This window comes from Hyla sarda, chromosome 7 (assembly GCF_029499605.1).
Source record: "Hyla sarda isolate aHylSar1 chromosome 7, aHylSar1.hap1, whole genome shotgun sequence".
NCBI lineage: Eukaryota > Metazoa > Chordata > Amphibia > Anura > Hylidae > Hyla > Hyla sarda.
The window spans coordinates 220,517,977-220,538,627 of record NC_079195.1 but is presented as its reverse complement, the minus strand read 5'-3'; the positions used below and the strand labels follow the sequence as shown (position 1 = coordinate 220,538,627).

Below are 20,651 nucleotides of genomic sequence, written 5' to 3'. Positions count from 1 at the left end.
AAAACTATTTGAGTGGGGAAATTAAAAAGAAAACCGCAATTTTGCAAATTTTGGAAGGTTTTGTTTTCACGCCGTACAATTTATGGTAAAAGTGACGTGTTTTTTATTCTCTGGGTCAATACGATTAAAATGATACCCATGATTATACACCTTTCTATTGCTGTTGCGCTTAAAAAAAAAATATCGCAAACTTTTTAACCAAATTAGTACGTTTAAAATCCCCCTATTTTGAAGACCTATAACTTTTTCATTTTTCCGTATAAGCGGTGGTATGAGGGCTCCTTTTTTGCACCGTGATCTGTACTTTTTTATTAATACCATATTTGCTTATACAAAACTTATTACATTTTTTATACATTTTTTTGGGAATAAAAGGTTATAAAAAAGCAGCTATTATGGACTTTTTTTGTACGTTCACACCGTTCACAGTAAGGGATCATTTACATTTTATTTTAATAGTACGGATATTTACGCACGCGGCGATACCAAATATGTATATAAAATAATTTTTTTTTACATTTTTTGGGGGTAAAATAGGGAAAATGGGATAATTTACGTTTTTATGGGGGAGGAGTTTTTTCACATTTTTATAATTAATTTTTTTTACTTTTATTTTTACACTCTTATAGTCCCCATAGGGGACTATTTATAGCAACCATTCGATTGCTAATCCTGTTCAGTGCTATGTATAGGACACAGCACTGATCAGGGTTATCGGTCATCTTCTGCTCTGGTCTGCGGGAAGGCAGATCAGAGCAGAAGACTCCCGGAAGACAGCGGAGGGGACCTCCGTCTGCCGTGCAGGATGATCGGATCGCTGCGGCAGCGCTGCGGGCGATCCGATCATCCTGTTAAGTGATCGCGATGCTGCAGATGCCGTGATCTGTATTGATCACGGCATCTGAGGGGTTAATGGCGGACATCTGCGGGATCGCGGGTGTCCGCCATTACCGGCGGGTCCCTGGCTGCAATCCACAGCCGGGACCTGCCGTGCATGATGCCGGCATCGCTCCGATGCCCGCGGTTATGCTCAGGACGTAAATGTACGTCCTGGTGCATTAAGTACCATGTCACCAGGACCTACATTTACGTCCTGCGTCGTTAAGGGGTTATCCAGGAAAAAACTTTGAATAATAATATATATATATATATAATCAATCAACTGGCGCCAGAAAGTTAAACAGATTTGTAAATTATTAAAAGGCAATGAAGGAATGGAATGAATCGGCAACTTACCAGTCTTCTCTTCGGAAAGATTCCTTTATTTCAAAACATACTCACAGCATGAAATGCAGATAGGGAGAGGGATCAGTGCAGGGGGGGTAAAGAGTAGTGGGCGACAGATTCTGTTTCACTCGTTATACGAGCTTCATCCGGCCATATCTACCTGGAACACTATGCTGCTTCTTATACAGGTGAGTGGCCAATCAGGGAATCTTTTTGGACCGCCCACCTGATCTGACGTACCTGGTGATGTTACATGGGGCATCGCCATTGGCTGTAGGTCGCCATTTTAACAGTACGTCAGTAGAAGTTAGCAATAAATTACATACTTGTAAAAAAATGTGTGTATAATAATACATTTAAAAACAAGGTGCATAATCAACTTTCTCGTTTAAACCAAGTGGACCTGCTGCCGCTGTATGTATAATCCAGTATGTTTCTCTTTGTAGTAAATACTGGTCGACATTAATCCCAGGTTTAGGTTTAACTCTTTCAATTCCGGCAAATTTTAAATTGTCAGTTTTTCCATTGTGGGTTTCTATCATATGGGTAACGAGTCTGGGTGCTCCTTTTAATGTGCGGAAGGAATATAGGTGTTCCCTAATCCTTGCGCATAATTGTCTTATAGTTTTCCCGATGTAATAGAACCCACAGGGACAAAAAATGACATAGACTACGTATTTTGTTCTACAAGTAATGAGTTCTGATACTGTATGCGTTATCGCTCCTATTCTCATAGTTTTATATTCGGCATTGAATTTGCAAAAACTACATGTCTTGCATGCGAAATTTCCTTTCGGAGTAAATTTTTCAAGCCATGTACTCTGTGCATTTTTCATTTTCTCTTGTTTCTTTAGGATATTTCCTATCGTTTTGTTTTTTCTGTACGAGATAAGGGGTTTATTTAACGCTATATTTTTTAATTCTACATCACTTTCGAGTATATACCAATTTCGCCTAATAGCTTGTTCGATAGTTTTATTTAATGAAGTGTTCTGAAACGTGAATGTAAAACGTTTTTGATTAGGTGAAATAAATTCTTCATTTTTCTTGTTTTTTAATAAGCTGGCTCTTTCTATTTTAGTGGCTTTTTTTCTACTATCTTGTATTAATTTAAGTGGGTAATGCCTTTCTCTTAGTCGTAGTTGTAGATCCTCTGCTTGTTCGTTATATGTACTTTCTAGTGCGTCATTTCTTTTAAGGCGAATAAATTGTCCATAAGGGACTCCCTTTTTCACTGTTACAGGATGAGAACTCTGATAGTGAAGAAGGGTGTTCATCGCCATCTTTTTCCTGTAACCTGCACTTAATATTTTATTTTGATTCACAGTTAATTCAACGTCAAGAAATTCTATTTTGAGACCACCATAATGAGACGTAAAAGCAAAATTCATGGTATTAGTATCATTTAAGTGTTTCACAAAATTCTCAAATAATATTTCGGTTCCTTCCCAGGTTTTTAATATATCGTCGACATAACGGGCATAAAATTTTAAATGCCCGATATAAGGATTAGTCGACGAATATATATATTGCCTCTCAAATTTCGCTAGAAAGAGATTAGCGTATGTACAGGACACCGCTAGACATTACTCCCCGCTAGAGCCTACGAATAGCAGTGCCGAATATCACATCTTTGCTTTACATTCCTTTGTTCTACGAATTCTTTGTATTCAGAGCACGCTAACATGGCAGATACCACGCCACAAAATGTGGACATGGAGTCAGACGGGATGCTTTCAGCCTTGGAGAATCTACTACTCACTGGGAGAGAGGATCCGGGGGGGTATTTTCTGGAATGTAACATCAAGGAAGACATCGAACTTCTGGATGTCAAGTCCTTAGAGAATCGCATTACCAACCTCTCCGAAAAAGAAATTCATATCTTCTGGACAATTAATTCGCTGCAATCGTATGTCCAGTCTGAACGATCACCAAGAGGTCTTAGGGCTTATAAAGTCCCAGCGCAATTTAACGAAGACCCGGTTTTTCTAAATATCTGGAAACAGGCCCACCATGAGCATTCCATGAAACTACTACACATTGTTCTTACTAGAAGTAGAATCGAACATGACAAAATCAATGAAGATCTGAGTAAAGCAAAAATCGAGTATGCCAAAAGAGCAACAGAAGATTCGAAACAATTATTCTATTCCAAATTGCAAAACAAACTAACTACATTGCAAGATGAAATTAAGAATAAAAAGAGAGAAAAGTTCTTGCGAGATAAAGCAGATTACGACCAAGATAAAGAGTTCCAGTGGCATCATAAAATTAATACTACCAAAAATGCAGCAAAATCCTATCAGCGAAGAAAACCATCGCAATATACAGTTAAAAAACACACAGAGACATCCAACAGTGTGAATAAAACCACGAACAAAAATCAACAAGAACCTCAGCCCCATGAAAATAAAAATGAAATAGTCCCTTTAGGACCAACAAACACACGAGACGGGGAAGACCAAAGAAAGCCAAGAGACCCGAAAAAAAGAAAAACCGAATTATGAATGATCTTCAAATATCGACAAAATCCAATGTCATAAATCTTACATCAGAGACTCTTGACCCTGCCACTGATACCCTTCTTTCGAAGGGTTTGAATTACGGACTAATAGAAAAATTTAACCCCGTTACATTCGAAATAGATCTAGCAAAATCATTAAGAGACATTAATCTTTTTAAGTTTTTTTCTAATAAAAAACCCCATGAGCATGAACAATGTACAGCAGATCTACCAGTAGATGCCATAGGTCTAGGTTTCTTTCCAAAAGAATGTTCGCAGTTAGAGATAGACTGCTTGGAAATGTTAGCTAACGAATTCAGTGATCCTATAGACATAGAAGATTCTAAGCATCCACGCTTTGACAAAGGGAGGCGATCCAGGTTTAACCCCCCGATATACCCGGGGAGTAGCCTGGACCTCTTCCAGAATGCAGTTATGCAAGATGTCAAATCAATTATCTATAAAGAGAATCCGACTAATTTATCTAAAGCAGAAATTAGAGCTTTAAACACACTGAAAAATAGAGAGGATTTACAAGTGATTCGGGCAGATAAAGGAGGGGCGGTAGTCGTAATGTATAAATCTATGTATTTAACTGAAGCCGAAAGGCAACTGCAAGACACCACCACTTATACCCCACTGAAATCTGATCCCACTAAAAAAATCCTGTCCAAACTAACATCTTTCCTCCATTCAGCAGTAGAAAAAGGCATCTTGTCTAAAAAGAATGCCGAACGTCTAATACCTGATACACCTAGACCAGCCACCTGGTACCACCTGCCTAAAGTGCATAAGGGACAGATCCCACCCCCGGGACGACCTATCGTGTCGGGAGTGGGGTCTGTCACAGAACACTTATCTCACTATTTAGAATGGCTCCTAAATCCCATGCTCAGAGCAATACCAGCTTACATTAAAGATACTTTACATTTATTACAGATGGTAGAGGATCTAAACTGGGAAAATGATTGGAAGTTATGTTCAATTGATGTGGTGAGCCTGTACACCCGTATCCCGCACGATACGGGTGTACAGGCAGTAAAAGAAGGACTAAAAAGGTCTAAAAAATCAGAAGAATTTATAGGATTTGTCACCGAAGCATTATCATTTATTCTAACAAACAGTACTTTCACATTCGGAGATCAATGGTATAGGCAGGACACCGGGACCCCGATGGGTACCCCGGTGTCCTGTACATACGCTAATCTCTTTCTAGCGGAATTTGAGAGGCAATATATATATTCGTCGACTAATCCTTATATCGGGCATTTAAAATTTTATGCCCGTTATGTCGACGATATATTAATAGCCTGGGAAGGAACTGAAATATTATTTGAGAATTTTGTGAAACACTTAAATGATACTAATACCATGAATTTAGCTTTTACGTCTCATTATGGTGGTCTCAAAATAGAATTTCTTGACGTTGAATTAACTGTGAATCAAAATAAAATATTAAGTGCAGGTTACAGGAAAAAGATGGCGATGAACACCCTTCTTCACTATCAGAGTTCTCATCCTGTAACAGTGAAAAAGGGAGTCCCTTATGGACAATTTATTCGCCTTAAAAGAAATAACGCACTAGAAAGTACATATAACGAACAAGCAGAGGATCTACAACTACGACTAAGAGAAAGGCATTACCCACTTAAATTAATACAAGATAGTAGAAAAAAAGCCACTAAAATAGAAAGAGCCAGCTTATTAAAAAACAAGAAAAATGAAGAATTTATTTCACCTAATCAAAAACGTTTTACATTCACGTTTCAGAACACTTCATTAAATAAAACTATCGAACAAGCTATTAGGCGAAATTGGTATATACTCGAAAGTGATGTAGAATTAAAAAATATAGCGTTAAATAAACCCCTTATCTCGTACAGAAAAAACAAAACGATAGGAAATATCCTAAAGAAACAAGAGAAAATGAAAAATGCACAGAGTACATGGCTTGAAAAATTTACTCCGAAAGGAAATTTCGCATGCAAGACATGTAGTTTTTGCAAATTCAATGCCGAATATAAAACTATGAGAATAGGAGCGATAACGCATACAGTATCAGAACTCATTACTTGTAGAACAAAATACGTAGTCTATGTCATTTTTTGTCCCTGTGGGTTCTATTACATCGGGAAAACTATAAGACAATTATGCGCAAGGATTAGGGAACACCTATATTCCTTCCGCACATTAAAAGGAGCACCCAGACTCGTTACCCATATGATAGAAACCCACAATGGAAAAACTGACAATTTAAAATTTGCCGGAATTGAAAGAGTTAAACCTAAACCTGGGATTAATGTCGACCAGTATTTACTACAAAGAGAAACATACTGGATTATACATACAGCGGCAGCAGGTCCACTTGGTTTAAACGAGAAAGTTGATTATGCACCTTGTTTTTAAATGTATTATTATACACACATTTTTTTACAAGTATGTAATTTATTGCTAACTTCTACTGACGTACTGTTAAAATGGCGACCTACAGCCAATGGCGATGCCCCATGTAACATCACCAGGTACGTCAGATCAGGTGGGCGGTCCAAAAAGATTCCCTGATTGGCCACTCACCTGTATAAGAAGCAGCATAGTGTTCCAGGTAGATATGGCCGGATGAAGCTCGTATAACGAGTGAAACAGAATCTGTCGCCCACTACTCTTTACCCCCCCTGCACTGATCCCTCTCCCTATCTGCATTTCATGCTGTGAGTATGTTTTGAAATAAAGGAATCTTTCCGAAGAGAAGACTGGTGAGTTGCCGATTCATTCCATTCCTTCATTGCCTTTTGAAGATTTGAACTTTTTGCCAAGTATCAGAGCACCACCACATCTCTAATCATACTTCTCCGTACAAGCGTCATACATGACTCCCCGCTAGAGCCTACGAATAGCAGTGCCGAATATCACATCTTTGCTTTACATAGATTTGTAAATTAATTCTATTAAAAAAATCTTAATCCTGTCATTACTTATGAGCTGCTGAAATTGAGTTGTTCTTTTCTGTCTAAGTGCTCTCTGATGACACCTGTCTCGGGAACTGTGCAGAATAGAAGCAAATCCCCATAGCAAACCTCTTCTACTCTGTGCAGTTCCCAAGACAAGCAGAGGTGTCAGTAGAGAGCACTGTTGTCAGACAAAAAAAGAACAACTCAACTTCAGCAGCTGATTATTGGAAGGATTAAGATTTTTTAAATCAAAGTAATTTACAAATCTGTATAACTTTCTGGAGCCAGTTGATCTAAAAGCCAAAAAGTTTTTTTCTGTAATACCCCTTTAAACTAAACCTGCCAGCATACCCAGACAGCCACAGGCTGAACTAAAGGGTATTTATAAAATGGGTTCCGTACACCGCACAGCCTCTCTAGATCAGCGCACCGCAGGAGTCTTGGCAGCCGCTCAAATCTATTATATGGTTCTTAATAAAAAGAATCTGCAGACGCGTTCATCTGGAGGCTGATGACCCAGCAAATACCTGCAAGAGATAACTCAAAGCCTTGACGAGATTCATGGATTCCCATAAAGGAAAGGCCACGTACCGTTTTATCTTCCCTGAAGAGCCAGCCGGTTTGGGCGCGCGAGAACGAGATGGATTTAGTCGACAGGGTTGCGGAGTAGATGTCGCTGCTCATCAATATGTCCACTTCTTCCTCCGTCTCCATTTCAGATTCCTGCAAACAAGACGGTGTAAGAGGCGAAATCTAGAGCAAATGTTCCCAACAAGGGACCTGAGAAAATTAAAGGGGTACTTTGGGGGAATTTTTTCTCTTCTTTTTAAATCAACTGGTGCCAGAAAGTCAAACAGATTTGTAAATTACTTCTATTAAAAAATCTTAATCCTTCCTGTACTTATTAGCTGCTGAATACTACAGAGGAAAAAAAAGTTTTCCACTGGAGCCCTTTAACATGGTCTTCCCTAAAAACCTAGTTAACCCTATACCTCCCTGTGTCGCATAACAACAAGAGTGCGCATACCTAAAGGGATTGTCCAGGAATAGAAAAACAGAGGTAATTTCTTCATAAAACAGCACCACCCCTGTCCTCAGGTTGTGGGTGGTATTACAACTTGTCTCAATTCACTTCAATGGAATTTAGTTGCAATACCACACACAACCTGGGGACAGGGGTGGTGCTGTTTTTGGAAGAAATTACCTCTGGTTTTCTATTTCTGGATAACCCCTATAACTCCCCCCCCCCCCCCCCCCCGCTCCCCTGATGCTGCAGCTGTCATATCTATTGGTTGTCCCTCCTGGGACTTTCTTCCTTCGTTATAGAGTCCAGCTCCCTCACATTCTGCAATTGGCTAAGCGGACTTCACGGGAAGGTGGGAGTGCTGGAGATGCTCAAGTGCAGCACTCTGATCTCTCCGGCGTTCCCATAGAGCGGTGTTTCCCAACCAGGGTGCTTCCAGCTGTTGCAAAACTACAATTCCCAGCATGCCCGGACAGCCTTTGGTATTTTTTGTTACCGGACCTAAAACCGTAGTATACTCTTTTCTACGGTATACTACGGTTTTAGGTCCGGTCAGGAAACTGGATACGGGTCAAAAATGAGCCGAGCGGAGTCACTGTTTGACTCCGGTCGGCTCATTAAAGTGAATGGATTTCAGCGCCGGTCTGGCTGGGGTACGGGAACGCCCGGTTTTCCCCTCCCCCAGCCGGATCCAACAACCGTAAGCTGAAAACTAGGTGTGAATGCAGCTTAAACCGGATGATGCGTTTGACATACAGTTTACAATGTTAAGTCAATGCATACGTTTTTTTTCTATACGGTTCCGTACGGTTTTTAACTTGAAACCGTATACGGGAACTGTATAGCAAAAACGTGGTGTGAATGCACCCCAAGTTAGATTTCAACCTACCAGATCCCTTTTTTTCTCGGGAAGGAAAGCTGCCACCTGTGATGTCTGGCAGCGGCTTTCCCTTCTCCCCCTCTTCAGGGTATATGCCGGCTCAGCTGAGTCATCCATGGTTTTAGGTCCGGTTAGAGAACCGCAGACGGGGCAAAAATGAGCCGACTGGAGGCAGCGTTTGATTATATACGGACCGGATGCGGCTGGCATACTCGAGCGCACGGTTTTCACCCCCCCCCCGGTCCCGTATACTGATGCCCGTATCAGGACCTGTCCAGAGCAGGAGAAAATCCCCATAGCAAACCTTTTCCTGGACAGTTCCTGACATGGACAGAGGTGTCAGCAGAGAGCACTGTGGGCAAGACAAAAAGAGAATTTCCTCTGTAGCATACAGCTGCTAAAAAGTACTGGAAGGGTAAAAATATTTTTAATAGAAGTAATTTACAAATCTGTGTAACTTTCTGGCATCAGTTCATTTAAATGAAAAAATAAAAAATAAAAATAAAAAAAATAAAAAATAAAAAGTTTTCCTCCGGAGTACCCCTTTAAAAGGTAGTGTGAACCCAGCCTCAAGTATTGGGGGATGAGGAGAGAGTCGTTAGCTGAAAGTTATATCCCCTGTAATCACTCACCTCATGATGTATTCTCTGGTAAACCTTCTGCTCATTATCTAAGACCACAAATGACTCGGAGGGGATAGCGTCTCCGTTGAAGATGAAGCTGAGGTCCCCCCGTTGGCACTTCATATCGGTGAAGTCTATGAGAGTAGTGTCCAGCCTGGAAGAGGAGGAAAAAGGTCACTCAGCAAAGCTAAAAAAAAGGCTTTTCTATTCTGGAGAAAGCTGGGTGACAAAAAATACCCTTGTTATTGCTATAAAGGTTTCCACCTGGCTTTCCAAGATTCCTGAGTGGCACACCTTCATATTTAGGCAGTAATACAGTGCTATATAACTCTTCCATATGATGAGGCACAGAGATGGAGATAGGAGATGGGGGCATGGAAAATAGTAAGGGGGGGAATGGGGACCTTCAGTTCTTGGGTAAGTACTATGCCCGGGCTTTATTTTACTATAATCGCATCTTCCTTGCACAGTGTGATCCAACCAGGGTGTCTCCAGCTGTTGCTAAACAACAGCTCCCAGCAGGAGAATGGCCGGTCCCCTAGACATTCAGTAGAGTTTATATCAATGGAGAGAGCAGTCACTCAGGAGAGGTGTCCCAAACCCATCAAAAAACTTTTTACTTTTCTTTCCAACCAGGATGACCTGCAGCTGCCACCAGGGGGAGCTTTTGAGCTTGGCGAAGACAGAGCATTATCGTTTTACTCTAGAACAGTGTTTCCCAACCAGGGTGCCTCCTGCTTTTGCAAAACTACAACTCTCAGCATATATATCAACTGGCTCCAGAAAGTTAAACAGATTTTTTAATTACTTCTATTAAAAAATCTCAGTCTTTCCAGTACTTAGCTGCTGAAGTGGAGTTGTTCTTTTCAGTCTGACCACAGTGCTCTCTGCTGACACCTGTCTGTCTGTCTCGGGAACTGCACAGAGTAGAAGAGGTTTGCTATGGGGATTGGCTTCTACTCTGGACAGTTCCCAAGACAGGTGTCATCAGAGAGCACTTAGACTGAAAAGAACAACTCAACTTCAGCAGCTCATAAGTACTGAAAGGATTAAGATTTTTTTTAATAGAAGTAATTTACAAAACTTTTAAACTTTCTGGAGCCAGTCGATATATAAAAATAAGATTTTTCCTGGATAACCCTTTAAGACATTACCTGTTGCTCTTTCCTCTGGCTGAGTTTTTCCCAATCAGGGTGCCTCCAGCTGTTGCAAAACTACTACTCCCAGCATGCCCCGGACAGCCTTTGGCTGTCCGGGGCATGCTGGGAGTTGTAATTTTGCAACAGCTGGAGGCACCCTGGTTGGGAAACCCTGACCACATAATACATTGCATGACTGCATAACACATGGACATGTTCAGCCCACCACAATTGGGGTCATTCTTACATAACAGGTCCCTACTCTGGGTTACAAAGTAGCGGGGAGAGGGTGGGGGGCCTATGACATCCATACGCCCCTTTACTGTCACCAAATAATTTTTATATCGGTTGGGAAGATGAATGCTCAATGTGCCGGTGTTAATGACACTGTAGCCATATTTTACAGAACCAACATACTTAAAGGGGTACTCCACTGCACACATCTCATCCCCAATCCAAAGTCCCCTCAATCTCCGAGCCGGCAGTTGCGGCATCCAGAACACTGAAGCTTGCACCTTCCACGTTCGTGACGCCATGCCCCCTCCATTCATGTCTATGGGAGGGGGCGTGACGGCTAGTACAGAGCCATCACGACTCCTCCCACAGACTTGAATGGAGGGGGCATGGCGCCCTGCATCGCCAGTAATCGGGGACGGAACGGCGTTCGCTCCATGTCCCGCATGCCAGGCTGCCGGCCCATAGATCGAGGGGGTCCCCAGTGGGGGGGGGGAAGCTCGGAATCTAACATCTTATCCCCTATCCTTTGGATAGGGGATAAGATGTGTGCAGTGGAGTACCCCTTTAAGAGTTCAGATTGTGAGCCCAAATGGGGACAGGGACCAATATGAGAGTACAGCACTGCGGTATCTGTGTGCGCTATACACAGTTATTATTACTAATGATCGCAGCTGCTATTTATTTCCGATTTGTGTAAATGAAGTGTTAACTTATTACAAAGAGGAAAACCATCACTTACACCACAGAGAAGACCTACAGTAGGAGAGATGACACCCACCTGATATTAATACCTTGTTTATAGATCTTGCATGCATCAGAAGGCAGAATACGGGACAGTAAAGGCACTGCACGGGAGAGAAGACAGCAGACCATCACCACATAGTACATCACATATACAGATATCTAGAGCGCCCCCCGGCTGTGACCACATACATCACAGGAGGAGGTTGCAGACACTTTCTATACGGACTGCAAATGTGGCTCCTAGAATCTAAAGGGGTATCCGGCATTAGACATCTTATCCCTTTCCAAAGCATAGAGAATAAGATGTCTGATTGAAGGGGTCCCCCCCTCCCCCCCCCCCGGATCTCTATGTCTGTGCCTTGCTCCCTAGACCAAGACGTGACGTCACTGACACCCCCACCCCCCCCTCATGTCACGCCCCCTCCATTCATGTCTATGACGGCTGTCACGCCCCCTCCCATAGACATGAATGGAGGGGGCGTGGCATGACATCAGGAGTGGGGCGTGGCCATAGTGTCACGTCTCGGGAGCAGCGCCAGGCACAGAATGCCGGGGGCTGCAGGAGATCACGGGGGTCCCAGCGCCAGGACCCCTGCAATCAGGCATCTTTTCCTTTATCCTTTGGATTGGGAATAATATGTTTTCCGGCGGACCACCGCTTTAAAAGGGGTACTCCAGTGGAAAACTGGTGCCAGAAAGTTAAAAAGTATTGGAAGGATAAAGATTTTTTTAATAGAAGTGATTTACAAATCTGTTTATCAGCCTTATGCTACAGAGGAAATCTGTTATTTTTGAATTTCTTTTTTTAATTGTCCACAGTGCTCTCTGCTGACACCTGATGCCCGTATCAGGAACTGTCCAGAGCAGGAGGAAATCCTCATAGCAAACCTATGCTACTCTGGACAGTTCCTGACACGGACAGAGGTGTCAGCAGAGAGCACTGGACAAGACAAAAAAAGAAATTCAAAAAGCAAAGAATTTCCTCTGTAGCATACAGCTGCTATTAAGTACTGGAAGGATAAAGATTTTTTAATAGAAGTGATTTACAAATCTGTTTAACTTTCTGGCACCAGTTGATTTAAAAAAATAAATAAATAAAGTTTTTCACCGGAGTACCCCTTTAAGCCCTTACATCTGGATAAAGCTGGGCAAATGTCAAGCCGGCCTATATATTAATTTTCACTATAGGGGTGCTGGTTGTTAAAAGGGGTATATTCCAGGTTTTTACTATTTTTAAAGTTATGAGCTCCTGATGCCAGGGTTTGTAACTTTTACTTTTCTTCTAAAGTTAATTTTAGTGTCCAGCTCAGATTCTCATCCAACTTTCCTTGGGCACGGACAGGCTGGCAGCACCAGTGCAACAAAGAAGAATGTCCAGCAGCAGCAGGCAGGGTGCGGGGGCTTTATTTTTGTACCCCAGGATAAATTAAGCGAGCAGATAAAGGTGCCACTGACTCGTTTCAGGTCTCAGGGGCCCTTAAGCATGGCATCTTTACTATGACTAAAGGCCCTTGAGGCCTGAAACTAGTCGGTGCCTGTATCTGCTCGCTTATTTTATCCAGGGATTTAGTAGAAACAACTGCAACCTACCCACTTCTGGACATTCTCCTTTGTTTGAAATTAAAGGTGTATTCCAAGAAAATTTTTTTTTTTTTTATTTATCAACTGGCTCCAGGAAGTTAAACAGATTTGTAAATTACTTCTATTAAAAAAATCTTAATCCTTCCAATAATTATCAGCTGCTGAAGTTGAGTTTTTCTTTTCTGTCTGACAACAGTGCTCTCTGCTGACATCTCTGTCTATCTCGGGAACTGCACAGAGTAGAAGAGGTTTGCCATGGGGATTTGCCTCTACTCTGGACAGTTCCCGAGACAGGTGTCATCAGAGAACACCTAGACAGAAAAGGACAACTCAACTTTAGCATCTCATAAGTACTGAAAGGATTAAGATTTTTTTTAATTGAAGTCATTTACAAATCTGTTTAACTTTCTGGAGCCAGTTATATATATATATATATATATATATATATATATATATATATATATATATATATATATATATATATATAATTTCCTGGATAACCCCTTACATGTAGGACCTGTGAGGGGTGGATTTCCCCCCTTTTCAATGACCCTTGAAGTTCTGCATTTGCCAGCCCTTAGGTTTGGACAACCTATTGCTTCTAGCCTTGCCTGAAAAGCCAGTGCCCCTCACAGGTACTACAGGGTAAATAGAAAAAAAAACAGGAACACACTTAAAAAATTCCATACATTGCAAGACAGTCCCAATGGAAAATGATTCTGATAATTAAAAGGGTATTTCGGGTTTATACAACTTATCCCCTATCCACGCCCCCTCCATTCATGTATATGGGAGGGGGCGTGACGGCAGTCACGCCCACTCCCATAGACATGAATGGAGGGGGCCTGGCATCACTAGGGGGCGTGGATGTGACGTCGATATCATGGGGGTCCCCAGCAGCAGGACCCCTGCGATCATACATCTTTTCCCCTATCATTTGGATATGGAATAAGATTTATAAATCTGGAATACCCCTTTAAAAGGGCACTCCACTCTGGACAAAGCCTTTTTGTTAGGAAGGCTCCTTTATGCTCAGTTTAGGGACCCCCCAACCCAAATAATCAATGGTAAGCTGTTGGGGAATTAGCAGGTATTCTATTTTACTATAGCTCCTCCACAGGGGGGATGAAGTATTACACAAGGTCTGCTCATTGTTCGTAATGACGGAGTCTCCCCAAAAGAAGTCCCTTGTAGCAGTTATTGTCGCTGGCTTATAGGAGGCGCCTCAGAGTCAGTAGACGGGGCTGCTCCGAGGAAACCGCTGACTACTTACCCCAACTTTGAAAATCCCAGTGAAGTTCCAGGTAGAAATCTCCCAGCTGTAAATCCACAGAATAAACAGGTTATATTTACACTGAACACAAACACAATATAATCCGGTCTATGGGGAATCGTCCATAATGTGCGCGCTACCTCTTTAAGGGCGTTTAGCAGACGAGGTCTCTTCTCCTCCACACTTTCCCGGGATTGCTGCTTCAGCTTTCTCAGTAAAGCGGTGACTGAAATATAAGCACATTAATGGAGACTGCGGGTTAGTCAGGATCCGATAGAAGCGAATGGAGAGGATTTAGCACCTGATATCACAGCGCAGAGTCTGGGCCCGGCGCAAGAGAAGCCATTATAGTCTGGTACAGGAGAGGAGCAGGGACATCACCAGCACTACACGTCACCCTCCCCCCCCCAACACAGTGACATCACCAGCACTACACAGGAACCTCCCCCCATAACACAGTGACATCACCAGCACTACACGTCACCCCCCCCCCCACCACTACACGTCACCCTCCCCCCCCCCCACAACACAGCAACATCACCAGCACTACACGTCACCCTCCCCCACAACACAGCGACATCACCAGAACTACACAGGAACCTCCCCCCACAACACAGCGACATCACCAGCACTACACAGGAACCTCCCCCCACAACACAGCGACATCACCAGCACTACACAGGAACCTCCCCCCACAACACAGCGACATCACCAGCACTACACAGGAACCTCCCCCCCACAACACAGCGACATCACCAGCACTACACAGGAACCTCCCCCCACAACACAGTGACATCACCAGCACTACACAGGAACCTCCCCCCCACAACACAGCGACATCACCAGCACTACACAGGAACCTCCCCCCCACAACACAGCGACATCACCAGCACTACACAGGAATCTCCCCCCCACAACACAGCGACATCACCAGCACTACACAGGAACCTCCCCCCCACAACACGGCGACATCACCAGCACTACACAGGAACCTCCCCCCACAACACAGCGACATCACCAGCACTACACAGGAACCCCCCCCCCCCACAACACAGCGACATCACCAGCACTACACAGGAACCTCCCCCACAACACAGCGACATCACCAGCACTACACAGGAACCTCCCCCCCAACACAGCGACATCACCAGCACTACACAGGAACCTCCCCCCACAACACAGCGACATCACCAGCACTACACAGGAACCTCCCCCCCCACAACACAGCGACATCACCAGCACTACACAGGAACCTCCCCCACAACACAGCGACATCACCAGCACTACACAGGAACCTCCCCCCCAACACAGCGACATCACCAGCACTACACAGGAACCTCCCCCCACAACACAGCGACATCACCAGCACTACACAGGAACATCCCCCCCACAACACAGCGACATCACCAGCACTACACGTCACCCTCCCCCACACAACACAGCGACATCACCAGCACTACACAGGAACCTCCCCCCCACAACACAGCGACATCACCAGCACTACACGTCACCCTCCCCCACAACACAGCGACATCACCAGCACTACACAGGAACCTCCCCCCCCCACAACACAGCGACATCACCAGCACTACACAGGAACCTCCCCCCACAACACAGCGACATCACCAGCACTACACGTCACCCTCCCCCACAACACAGCGACATCACCAGCACTACACAGGAACCTCCCCCCCCCACAACACAGTGACATCACCAGCACTGCACAGGAACCTCCCCCCACAACACAGCGACATCACCAGCACTACACAGGAACCCCCCCCCCCCCACAACACAGCGACATCACCAGCACTACACAGGAACCTCCCCCCACAACACAGCGACATCACCAGCACTACACAGGAACCTCCCCCCCACAACACAGCGACATCACCAGCACTACACAGGAACCTCCCCCCACAACACAGCGACATCACCAGCACTACACAGGAACCTCCCCCCCACAACACAGCGACATCACCAGCACTACACAGGAACCTCCCCCCCACAACACAGCGACATCACCAGCACTACACAGGAACCTCCCCCCCACAACACAGCGACATCACCAGCACTACACAGGAACCTCCCCCCCACAACACAGCGACATCACCAGCACTACACAGGAACCTCCCCCCACAACACAGCGACATCACCAGCACTACACAGGAACCTCCCCCCCACAACACAGCGACATCACCAGCACTACACAGGAACCTCCCCCCCACAACACAGTGACATCACCAGCACTACACAGGAACCTCCCCCCCACAACACAGTGACATCACCAGCACTGCACAGGAACCTCCCCCCACAACACAGCGACATCACCAGCACTACACAGGAACCTCCCCCCACAACACAGTGACATCACCAGCACTGCACGTCACCCTCCCCCCCCACAACACAGCGACATCACCAGCACTACACAGGAACCTCCCCCCCACAACACAGCGACATCACCAGCACTACACAGGAACCTCCCCCCCACAACACAGCGACATCACCAGCACTACACGTCACCCTCCCCCACAACACAGCGACATCACCAGCACTACACAGGAACCTCCCCCCCAACAACACAGCGACATCACCAGCACTACACAGGAACCTCCCCCCCACAACACAGCGACATCACCAGCACTACACAGGAACCTCCCCCACAACACAGCGACATCACCAGCACTACACAGGAACCTCCCCCCCACAACACAGCGACATCACCAGCACTGCACGTCACCCTCCCCCACAACACAGTGACATCACCAGCACTACACAGGAACTTCCCCTCACAACACAGCGACATCACCAGCACTACACGTCACCCTCCCCCCCAACACAGAGACCTCCCCAGCCCTTCCCAGTTAGCCACTCCTCTTCCCAGTGACCTCATCAACTCTTCCCGCTTAACCCCTCAGTTCCTGGACAAAGAGCTGGATTAGTGCTGTGCCCATTCCACTGTTTCTCCCTGCACAGGGGTTGCTGGACCTTACTGTCGAACAGCGAGAACAGACGCCCCGTATAGATGTAACGTAAGGGAAGCCGCTTACTCATCTGTCTGTCTCCATAACTGATGGCCTCAGCCAGCGGGCTCCAGCCCTGCGCGTTCTTCACCTTCACCAGAGCGTTGTGCGCCAGAAGAAGATGGGCACATTCTGCGGAGAAGAGACAATATGAACAGTTAGAAAACGTCTCTTTACCCCACCATAATGGAAGAATAAAATTATTTATTGATAAAATTCTGACTGTCTGTAACCAACACTAGGGGGAGCTACTGAAATAAGGTATATTGTTCCTGCTACTTCACAAACACTTCACTACCCTTCATTAAAGGAGTATTCCAATTATTATTATTTTTTTCTTCCATATGTTGCTGGGGCCGCACTGACATTTAAAAACAACACATACTTCCCTACCTCGGGGATCCACCCGCGAAGTCATCTTGCTGCTACTTTCAAGACGGACTCGTCTCAGCAGCGGCGGTCCGCTCTACCAGCTCTATCAGCGGTTGCAGCAGTGTCCCGCCTCAGTCCGTGATTGACTAACCAGACCGTCCCTGTCCAGTCCAGTCTGTCTTGAAGGTATCAGACAAAGATTTCAGCCAGATAAGGGGTAGAAATCGGAAAACATCACAGGGGGATCCCCGAGGGACTGAGGTTGGTAAGTAGGTGTTTTTAAATTGTCATTGCAGGCTCAGCAACCAATTGCGGTGATCCCCGGTATTAACCCTTGAGATGTGGCTATCAAAGCTAATGCATGTTATAGTCCCCTATGGTGGCTATAACATTGCAAAAAAAATAAAAAAATAAAAAATAAAAAAAAGTTAAATGATTTAACCCTTTCCCTAATAAAAAAGTGTGAACCCCGCTTTTCCCATAAAAAAAAAAAAAAAAAAATCAATATAAACATATGTGGTATCGCCGCGTGCGTAAATGTCAAAACTGTAAAAAGTGGCAGCTGCAGGTAGCCAGCAAGTTATAAATGATGTCTATCCAGTGGATGTGAAGCTCTGTATCAGAAAAACAGAGCAGCTTATAGAGCAGTGTTTCCAAACCAGTGTGCCTCCAGCTGCTGCAAAACAATAACTCCCAGCAATCACGGACAGCAATTGGCTGTCCGGGCATGCTGGGAGTTGTCGTTCTGCAACAGCTGGAGGCACTCTGCTTGGAAAACACTGCATTGCAGTGTATGTAAGTCATCAACGGTTAAAATGACCCAGATATGAGGCCATTAAGTTATCATACAATCCAATTAGATTTTCTGTAATTCGGCACAATCTACATGGGAGGGAGGGGGGGGGGGGGGGGGGGGGTCGGGTAAGGTCCGCGCTCACCGAGGAGGAACTGGTGGCCTGTCTGCAGTAATACGAAAATAGGAGCAAAGTGCCATCTCTGTGCAATGTGACCAGTCACCTACGCCAGCTGGGTCAGCAAATGGAGCTGATTCTTTCCGCACACCAAGATCCTTGTATTACGTTCTACTATTGCTTAAAGGGGTACGCTGCCCCTAGACATCTTATGCCATATCTAAAGGATAGGGCAGTGTTTCCCAACCAGGGTGCCTCCAGGTGTTGCAAAACTACAACTCCCAGCATGCCTGGACAGCCAAAGGCTGTCCAGGCATGCTGGGAGTTGTAGTTTTGCAACATCTGGAAGCACCCTGGTTGGGAAACACTGGGAAAGGGAATAAGATGTGAGATCAAGGGGGTCACTGCGCTGATCACCCCCCCTCTTATAGACTTGAATTGAGGGGGCATGGCGGTGACGTCACAAGCGGGGCGTGACCGCGACGTCACGAGCCTCCGCCACGCATCGCCAGTCATCCGGCATGGGGTGAAGTTCACTCCGTGCACCGGATGTCTGGGGTGCGGCAGCCGAGATTGCGGGGGTCCCCAGCAGCGGGACCCCTGCAACCAGACATTTTATCCCCTATCCTTTGGATAAGGGATAAGATGTCTAGGGGCAGAGTACCCCTTTAACCTGAACGTTTGTTTATATGGCACCTATACACAGGTGTGAGGTCACTGGGCGGCTGCGTTAGTACTGGCCAACATGTGCGGACACTTGGATAAAGCTAAGACCATACACAGTGCTGGAAGGTCCCAGTATGCCCGGTCAGAGGCTGGGGGTTGTAGTTTTGCAAAGAGAGACCATATGTAACGCAGGATTTATAGTATTGTAAGACACCCTCCTATTCGTCTTTGCACGTACCTTTATTACCCAACATCACAGCGAGGTGTAACGGTGTATTACCTAGGGGGAAAAGAGAAGAGATTAGAGATATGCAACTGAAAGGGTTAAAACAACGAGAATTCTCATATTTTCATTCTCTTTCTCATATAGTTCAGCATAGTCTATTATTAGAGAATATTGTAGAGGTTCTTGTGTAGGTCTCGTGCATACCCATTTGAGCTGATTTGGCAGGCATGGGGTTTGCAGCCATACTGATTCCTATTCCGTCACAGAAACAGTTTCCTAATTCTGCCTACATTTCCCATTATTCCTCTGGCTTTGCAAAGAGAGAGGGGGGGGTGGAGTCTCATCATTGGATCTGATAGGTGATTAGGTCATCCTGTAGGTCGCAGGACATCACCTGACCTGGGATTGACCACGTCCTCTGACATATTAGACACTGATTTTCTCTGAGCAAGGCTGGTGATTACATGACCCACTTACAGTAATGAATATGGATGCAGCTGTGTGGCGCTGGATAGCGCTGTAGGACTGGATGCTGGGATTTGTAGTCTTGCAACAGCTGGACAGCAACGGGTTGGAGAACAATGCTTTGGCTTTCAAGGCATACTGGGAGTTGTAGTTTTGCAAATGCTGGAAAATACTGCTTTAGGATCTATTCACACGTACAGTATCCTGAGCAGATTTGATGCGCAGGATTTCAAGCTGTGTTCAGTCATTTAGTTTACATTGAAATCTACTTCACAGAAGGGGTATAACAACTTAAAACTTAACATTTATTGTGCTATTTAACCTCTTCAGGAAATCTGATCCCCACCGCTAGCCGGTTGGGGACCGGAGCCGGATGCCTGCTGAAATCATTCAGCAGGCACCCTGGCACATCGCCCAGGGGGGTCCTGAGACCCACCCATGTCGGCGATCATAGAAAATCGCATGTCAATTCAGACATTCGATTTTCTCCAATTCCGGGCTGATCGGGTCTCTGGTGACCCGATCACCCGGAAAATAGGGCTGATCGGAGTTGTCAGCAACAGCCCCGATCAGCCTAAAGGATAGGAGTTAGGTCGCAAAGCTGCGATCTCCTCCTATCCCCTGCCATTACTCAGAACGGAGTTTTGACCAATGGCAGCGCAGGACAGGGGGTTGCCATGGCAACCCCCGTTCTGCCCGCCCCTGGATGTCGAGGGGCTCTGGGAAGAAGATGGAGGCCGTACCTGCAGGAGAAGATGCCTGGGGACCTGGGATCTTCGCTGGAGCCTGCAGGATCCTGATCAGGTAGGGAA

General features: G+C 45.2%; 1 protein-coding gene across 2 annotated transcripts in view; it reads right to left on the bottom strand.

The window, feature by feature from the left end:
• The window catches only part of ANKRD13C (ankyrin repeat domain 13C), a 46,256-nt gene that overhangs the window by 11,918 nt on the left and 13,687 nt on the right, over positions 1-20,651 (bottom strand). Inside the window, exons 1-8 of one of the 2 annotated variants that reach the window (XM_056532739.1) lie at positions 19,579-19,943; positions 19,387-19,428; positions 17,227-17,331; positions 14,320-14,405; positions 14,180-14,225; positions 11,360-11,426; positions 9,215-9,359; positions 7,270-7,401 (exon numbers count right to left, since the gene is read on the bottom strand). In XM_056532739.1, the coding sequence (XP_056388714.1) occupies positions 7,270-7,401; positions 9,215-9,359; positions 11,360-11,426; positions 14,180-14,225; positions 14,320-14,405; positions 17,227-17,331; positions 19,387-19,428; positions 19,579-19,618 (663 nt within the window). In that variant the 5' untranslated portion in view covers positions 19,619-19,943. Of the gene's footprint in view, positions 1-7,269; positions 7,402-9,214; positions 9,360-11,359; positions 11,427-14,179; positions 14,226-14,319; positions 14,406-17,226; positions 17,332-19,386; positions 19,429-19,578; positions 19,944-20,651 lie in introns of those variants that run through there. The other variant, XM_056532738.1, reaches the window with a different exon arrangement.